At 44.6% G+C, this 8,388-nt stretch overlaps 1 protein-coding gene across 1 annotated transcript; it reads left to right on the top strand.

Moving 5' to 3' along the window:
• The first annotated feature begins 2,172 nt into the window (after positions 1–2,172).
• NUBP1 (NUBP iron-sulfur cluster assembly factor 1, cytosolic) lies at positions 2,173–8,037 on the top strand. Its single transcript, XM_050905731.1, has 11 exons — positions 2,173–2,206; positions 2,287–2,388; positions 2,495–2,631; positions 2,957–3,025; positions 3,562–3,594; positions 4,407–4,497; positions 4,847–5,001; positions 6,122–6,232; positions 6,356–6,458; positions 7,192–7,275; positions 7,869–8,037. Exons 1-11 carry the CDS (start codon positions 2,173–2,175, stop codon positions 7,919–7,921), a joined length of 972 nt encoding a protein of 323 aa, XP_050761688.1. The 3' UTR covers positions 7,922–8,037.
• The last annotated feature ends 351 nt before the right edge of the window (positions 8,038–8,388 follow it).

The raw sequence follows: 8,388 nt of genomic DNA, 5'->3' as shown, positions 1-8,388 counted from the left end.
TAAAAAGCTTGCGGTTGTTGGAGAGTGTTCATAAAAAGATAACTTTGCAGTATTTTTCTCTTAAAAAGACAGATTTAACACCAGGATGTGCTCGTACCTTTCCAAATATTACCACATATTCTTTTCTAGATATTGTGTTTCCAGGGTGAGACTGCCTTAAATAGTAACTTAAACACTTGCATGTTAAAACAATCAAGTTTTGGGACTAATCAGTTAGAAATGGGAATACTTGAGACTCTTGACTGCGCTCAAATCAGAAAAACACTCTTTTTACAGCACCCTCAACCAAAGCAATAGAAGGAGGCTTTGTGAGCTGGAAACATGCTGGTTCACTCACAGTTCCTCCAGCACCACTGCCCTGACCTGCCTTTCTCTCAAGCTCGAGTTACCATCAGTGGTTTTTGAACTAGAATTCCTGGGCCCTGCCTCAGGAGTAAGTCAGTCTGTGTCACGGGAAGTAATCACGACAAGAGGGACTGTTGTTTCGAGGCTCATACCTGTTATATGCATCTGCAGGAGAAAAACGGAAAACTTCTTTAAAGGGCATGAATGTATTGTGTGCATTTTTCCAAAGCAAAGTGCTAACGCTAATGCCTTATTCTGAGCACCAAAGCTTTACTCATGTAACAGCCGTTCAGATGGCTGTTGCTGCATCTGCAATGGTTGGGACTCTGCACTGTTCTAATCACAACGGTACTGTGAGAACTTTATACACAGCTAATGGGAAAATGAAGGGGAGGTGAAAAGATTGTCAAAGATCTTGGAAGAACATTTTCCTCCTCATAAGACTAAATATGGTTCTGTGATTTAGTGCTCATTTCTATGTAGATTGGAAGCATTTTGAGGCAGGAATTGTCTTTTGCTGAATGTTGGGAAGGTATCCCCTGTTGGGGATTCTCAGTTGGTCTCTTTAGGTGATTCAGTTTTACAATTGCAGTATACAGACATAGCTTTTAGTCAGGTGTACTGTCAGTTTGTGCTGGGGTGATGAGCCGTACAAGGAATAATCACCGATGTTTGCAATCTGTAATTCCGTTCTTAGACTGTGATGTTACGAATGGAAGAGAGGACAAGGCCATGCTCAGGCAGCCATGGGAGAGACAGAAAGGGAGCAGTGATTGGGATAAGGTGGCCGGTAATAAGGTCCAGATCACTTCACCAGCTGGTGCACGCTTCCTTGGTTTGCAAAATTAACTTATTATTACTTTATTTCATTAATTTTTACGTACCAAATACAGTGGCTATCTGATTGCTCAGAAGTTGATTGGCCAAGTTAAGGTAGAATAATCTTCCAAATGAATGTACCCATTAAATTAGCAGAAATTGTCTACCAGCAAGGTACAGAAATTAATATATTCAAAATTGCTACGAAGTACAGCAATGGCATGATTTTACTGAAATGATACATAATCTCCTAGGTATAAAACTTCTGAAACACAAAAGTAAAGTGTATTAATCTGTAATACTTTCCTGGACCGTTGTACACTACTGTGCCATAAAGTAAGCTGACTCAACTATTTGAGTACGTCTCCTTCTAGCGGCGGACGTGGGTGAACGGCATAAACCCCGCACGGCTCCGCTCCCAGCCTGCGCAGAGCACGCCGTTAACGCCCATCTTTTGGTACTGAGCCGGGTGTGCGGCACCGCTGTCAATTGCTTCTCTCTGACGCCGTTCTAGCGGAGAAATTTCGACGCAGCTTTGAAAACACGCGGCTGCCAGTAACAACTCCCGCTCAGCCCATCTACCGGAAACCTGCGGGGTCTCTCAGGCGCGTCCGGGCACGTCGTTTCCCGAGGTCGGTGCCTACGGCTTGCAGAAGGGACCGCCCGGGTGCGCGCAAGCCCGGCACGGCTGCGTGCCGAAAGGACCGCAGCTGACTTCACCCTCCCCTGCGCCTCCGGGGGAAGGATACACCAACCGCCCGGCCGGGAAGCGGCGGCACACCGGATCTTACCCCGCACAGCGGCCCCGACCCGCCCGCAGCCACCCGCCCCGCCCCGCCCCGCCCACGCGCCCGCCCGCCCGCGGCCCGCCCCCACCGGCCCCGGCCCCGCCGCGGAGCGCCCCCTGGCGGCAGCGGGTACCGCCGGCGCATGCGCGCGCGGCACGCGGCTCCCTTTCCTAGCCCCGCCTCTTTCGCGCCGGGCGGAGGGGACGCAGCAGCGGGCGCCATGGCGGAGGCGGCGGGCGGGCCGCGGCCGCAGGGTGAGGGGCGCGGCGCGGCCGTGCGGGCCGGGCCGGGCCGTCGCCGGTGCCCGTGCTCCAGCTCTCCTTGTCCGTTGCAGACTGCCCGGGGACCAGCAGCGCCCAAGCGGGGAGGGCCGCCGCCTGCCAGGGGTGCCCCAACCAGAGGCTCTGCGCTGCCGGCGCCGCCGCCCCGGACCCGGGTGAGGGAGGCCCCGCGCTGGCGGCGGGCGCTGAGGAGCGGGGGGGCGGGGCTTGTGCGGGGGGCGGGGTCAGGGCGCGGCTGACCGCCGCCGTGTCGCCCCGCAGCGGAGGCGGCGGAGCTGCGGCAGCGGCTGCGCGCCGTGAAGCACACGGTGCTGGTGCTGTCCGGGAAGGGCGGCGTGGGGAAGAGCACCTTCAGCGCCCTCCTGGCTCACGGGCTGGCGGCGGACGAGGCCAAGCAGGTGGGCTGCGCGGGCTGGGCCGGGCCGGGCCGGCTGGCCGCCGCGGTTTGAAGCCGGGAGGCGGAGGGTGCCGCAGCCGCGGGCGGGAGGAGCTGGCAGGGGCGGGCACTTGCGGGCGGCGGCGCCGGGCTCCTGCCCAGCGGCACACCTGGGGTAACCGAGCCGGGGCGTGACTGCACTGATCGCGTCCCCCTTCGCCTCAAGGGATCGAACTCAGTTCCTGCATTAAGTGCGCTAGAGCGTTTCCATTGCGGGATGCAGACGGCGGAGGCAGTCCTGTGCGGGCTTGTTTCCAGTGGGGTGGCTTGGCTGGTTTGTCTTCCAGGTTGCTCTGCTGGACATAGATATCTGTGGGCCATCAATCCCTAAAATGATGGGTCTAGAAGGAGAACAGGTAAGTGAATGCTCGAACGTGTTGTTTAAAGGATTTCTGCTCAATTTTTGATTAACATTTTAGCGTTTCGTAGACTTAAAGCTTCTGAAAGGACTGCTTGTTGGGAAACGTGTGTGGCAATGGCTAGGGCAATAAAGAAGGTGAGATGGAGAAGTTCAGCATAATTTAGTTTGTAAACGAGTTATCTGCTTCCAGGATGACCAGTTCTGCAAACCAACTTTTGCTGCATTTCGGCCACATATTCATGACTACTTAAAACTTAAGTAATGTTAGCATGATGCTCTTTATCAGCCCTAGAATATTTTATATAAATACATGAAGTCATGGGTAAACTTCTTGCAAAAGGGTTGAACAGTTATTATTCGCTTAGTAATGGAGATCCGGCCCTTCTGCAGTTCTTAACTCAGCTGCTCCACTACAGCAGTATTGTACCTATAGGCAGGATATCGATTTACCCGGTTTTGACTTATATTCACATTTTAGGTACCGTCTGTATTTATTTCTAATGTAACTTTATGTATCACTTCAATTTTCAGGTTCATCAGAGTGGATCTGGATGGTCTCCAGTGGTAAGTTGGTGCAACTGTTTCAGGAAAGTTTGTTGGGTTTGTTTGGGTTGGGCACCGTCTTCTAAGGTGAAAAACAAGTGAGGGAGGAGCAGAGGGTACTTCTATTAATTTTTCTAATGATGTAAATATCTAGAATCTAGAGAATTCTATAGACTATCCAGATATTCTGTAGAATCTGGATATAGGCTATGTAGATCAGAGTGTTAAATTTCTTTTGTTAATGATAGTTATACTGTATTTCTAAAATAGTTTTATTATTTTAAGTATCTCTTGTTTACTGGCTTTCCTGCTATGCTGTGGGCAATAAATATAAGTTACTTGATTTCATTATTTTTGGTTGTCATGCAGCTGTATAGTATGTCACCTTTTCAGTGACAGGTGAAAAGTATCTTACACCCAAGAAAAACCTCATTAACATTTAGAATAATGTAGGGAAGTTTTGCAGGAGTGTTCATTGTCTAAAGATCACCTTTAGTGCGTACGCTGTTCAAAAGACAGCTTGATGCTGAGAGGGAAAGCTGCTTTTATTTATACGCTGTCTCCAGTGATTTCATAAACCACTGTAAATCTTACTACAGCTGGATTCTTTTCAGTCTATGAAGGTAGTTGGTGAGCATGGCACAAAACCTGTAGTTTTTAGTGCCCTTTGATAAAAGACACGCGTAAGGTTCTCTGCCTTTATTTTCTTAATGTCTCCCCACACACACCTCCCCCAAACTGCTTTTTCTATAAAATCCGATTTTAGAGTTGGTTTCTCGACTCTTTCTTTACTGTTCTGTATGCTGTACGGAGTTTCTCTACTTCTCTTCTAGTATGTTGAAGAAAACTTAGGTGTCATGTCAGTGGGGTTCTTGCTTAGTAGTCCTGATGATGCTGTCATCTGGAGAGGACCAAAAAAAAATGGTACGTATCAAGTGTTTTCAACAATAATTTAGGTACTTGAAAGATTTAGTATCATGGGCTTGTTTAATAATGTAAATGTAGTATAGTAAGCTATAGGAACAAATGAGTGAATGGTTACTTATTTTCTTTAGTTGAACATATTTATTTGATGAATTTAGAAGGTCAGATGCTGTTGTGGGGTTTTTTAATTTTTTTTTTTAGAGCCTTGGCAAAATAATAATTTCTGTACTTGAGTTGACAAGTCAGAAGAGTCTGTATACGTAGACTATAAAAGTTGAAGTAGACCCTGAAATGTGAAATATAGGGAGATATTTTTTTCTCTCTTCCACATTCTTATCCTTTCCTTTAGGGCTGATCAAACAATTTCTTCGTGACGTGGACTGGGGTGAAATCGACTACCTGATTGTAGATACACCTCCAGGAACATCAGATGAACACTTATCTATTGTGCAGTATCTCAGTGCAGCGCACATAGATGGTGCTGTTATAATCACTACCCCTCAGGTACGAGAACTTAATTTCCATTGATAGAAGCATCGTGGCAGTTAAAGCCAGTCCTTGGTTTAGAGACTCTCTTTAACTTCAGAGAAATGATGGTACGGAGTCTAAGGGAGTTGACTTTCTTGTTTTGTGCCTGCAGCTGGCTGGTTTATGAGTTAGACGGGCGTCTCAGTGGAGTAGGGGATCCGAGTGGGTCACTAAACCGCTGAGCAGTTCACAATCAAAAGCTGTCATGATCTGTGTGGTGAAGGGAAATGCAGTATTTCACTTCCTTCTTCGAGATGAGAGTTCACATCATTGCGAATCTGTAATTTACTCACCAACGGCTTAATGTTCAGAAGTCAGTAAGAAGTTTAGTTTTTAAGTGATAAGATGTGGACTGTTTGACACCACATGTAGTAGCCTGTTGTCTCCAGTAGGCAACTTTGTGATGTGCATTTTTAGAAGAAAAATCAGCCCCTGGAGAGCTGAAACTCAAAATACATCAAATTCAAACCTAGGTTTTAATGCCTGGTTTGGAAAGGAACAGGAGGTCACATGAGCAAAAGACATGTATTATTTCCACAACAGCTGAAAGAATAAAACGTAAAGGAAGTGAAGTGGTGAGGGCTGTGTCAGATAGGTGGTGAAGGAAGGAGAAGGGAACAGGAGAACTGAATGAGGTCAGGCATATACGCAAAAAGTCTGAGGGGATGATAAGCTATTTCAAATTTAATTTGAAAAGAGATAACAAGCGTAAGCCTGGTGGTTCTTGTCCTTGCCTGCCCTATTGAGAATACCAACGGTCTTTCTGTAAACTGAAAATGTGAAAAAGTTACATTTAAAGAACTAAAGATAGGAGATTAATATAGGAGATAAAACATAAATATGGCTGAATCTTTACTAGAGTCAAGTCAGATCTCAAAACAACCACATTCAGTAGGCTAGAAGTGTTGTACCTGTTCTGTTGCTACTCATAGAATTGTTGCTAGAGCACATAACACAGGTTTATGTTCCTCAAAATATGAAAAGAGCAGTCATAATTCATTACAAACTTTCTTTAAAATAGCTCTAAGGGTGTAATTTAATGAGTTCAGCATCAAAACATTACAGTCAAAATAGCAGTGTTTCCTAATATTTGTAGGAAGTATCGCTTCAGGATGTTCGGAAGGAGATCAACTTCTGCCATAAAGTGAAACTGCCAATCATAGGTGTTGTGGAAAATATGAGTGGCTTTATATGTCCAAAGTGTAAGGTAAGGCTATCTGTGTATTACAGCATTTTTTATCTCAACGTTGTTTGTATATAAAACATTGCTCCAAAAATGCCTTGTTCTCAGAATTGCAGTATTTTAACTCCAGTTTTCGTGTTGTCCCAGAATGAATCTCAGATCTTTCCCCCAACTACTGGCGGTGCAGAGAAGATGTGCCAGAACTTAAATGTTTCCCTCCTGGGTAAAGTGCCTCTAGATCCTCAAATAGGTAAAGTTACTGTATTGCACTACGTTTAAAACAAGTTTTTCCTCCTATACTGATGTTATTACTGGAAAACCCTGACTTGGACACTGATAAATTAGAATATTAAACATTTTGTCTCTTAGGTAAATATCCTCTTCTAGATAGAACATCTTTTTGAATCCAAAGTTACTGGAACTGCAACGTAGCATGGTGTGAAAAGAGGGAAGTGCTAGGATAATTTCCTTAGCCTGAGACTTAATCTTGGTTACGATTAGACTATGCATCTTTTCAGCTGTATGGTCATATTCAGAGTGCAACATGTCTTTCTCTTTGGTGTAATAACCTGGAAGTGCAGACCGAATAAAATCGTAACCACTACGAAGAATAGTATCTTGTAGACATTAAGCATTAAAACTAGTGCTTTAACTTCACTGTTACTGGCACCACCCAAATTCTGCTGTGGCTCATGAGAAGGCTTGGTTCCGTGCCCACTAGCTATTACCAATTAGTGCTTGATTTAATGACATCAAGGAACAGGTCAGTACTTCCAAAATAATGACCGAAGGTTTCTGCTAATAGTATTCCTTTGTAAAACTGTAAGCTGTAGTTCTAGTTATACTACTGACATAAGGACTTCTTAAAAGGAATAGATGCAAGCGGCTCTTTGGAAGGATATAACTGGTAGGGGGATGAAGGGTAAAATAAAAGTTCATCTTTTCCCATTGCTTTGCTTTCATGGTTTTCCCTGTCCTTCAAGGAAGAAGTTGTGACAAAGGGCAGTCTTTCTTGTCTGAAGCACCTGAGTCTCCAGCTACATCGTCTTACAGGAATATCATTCAAAGTAAGTCTGAAAATCACTGTGCAAATGAATCCCCTCAGTTCTGAGCACTTCTGCGATACATAGAGGTGCTGAACAGAATTCTGTTATTCTGCCACAAATAATGAAAACAGTAGATGTGCATAGCAGTTACGAAAGTAACAGATGCAAAGACTATGTTCGCTGCTTCTGGGCATCAGTTATGACAGGCTCTTAAAGTGATAACGAAATTGTATTTGATAACTGGTTCCTATGTTTGGCTTCAGTCGTTAATTTTCAGAAAAGATGCGTGTGTACTTGCTCTCACAGAAAAGTTCTAAGATTCTCAACCAGGCCTGTTGAGGGGTGCTCACCATAGCTGAGTATGATACAGTTGGCTAATTACTGCCTCCACTTCTACTTGTAATTGCACAAAACCCCATACAGACACTACCTAAAGAGCTGGTGATGTGCAGTTTAAAAATACAAACAGCTGGGAAATTCCCAAAGCCATTGTCACTGTGATAAAGGCCCAGCTTGTGATATTTGTACCCATAGGGACAGAGTGATGCAGTAATAACGAACTCCTGATGTGCAGCTGAAATATTGTTTATATTACTTTTTCCCTGTCTTTGCAGGAATTCAGGAATACTGCGATCAACACCATTTTCAAGAAGAAAAGATTATCTAATCTATGAATGGAATAAAAATGTAGTTCATGTTTAATTATAGAAAAGTAACTTATGCCTTGATTTAATAGAAGGAATGTATTCTTTTTGTATATTGCAAATACATTCTTAATATAAATGTTCTTGCCTTAGTTTTTTTTCCATAGTTCGAGATTCTTGTAGTTCACAGGTGGTCTCAAAGCTTGCTAGAAAGCTATAAAACGAGTCTTCATCTCTGTTACATAGGGGCGAGCTGCATCTGGTGTCGTGGTACTAATAACCTGAATATGAAGTTGCTGTTTGAAGATGTGCATCTATAAGATTTCATTTAGAAAGCTGAATATAAAATATGCTTCGCTGACATTGGGGCTTTGTACCTAATGTATCTGCTACACACATGTAGTAGGCTTTGTCCTGCCTGCTGCGCTAGGATGAATTGTAATGCCCACTCTCTCTTACTGGATAACACCATTTCAGTATCTTTCCTCTC

Source organism: Gymnogyps californianus, chromosome 15 (genome assembly GCF_018139145.2).
Source record: "Gymnogyps californianus isolate 813 chromosome 15, ASM1813914v2, whole genome shotgun sequence".
Classification (NCBI taxonomy): domain Eukaryota; kingdom Metazoa; phylum Chordata; class Aves; order Accipitriformes; family Cathartidae; genus Gymnogyps; species Gymnogyps californianus.
This window is presented reverse-complemented; position numbering and strand designations above follow the sequence as displayed.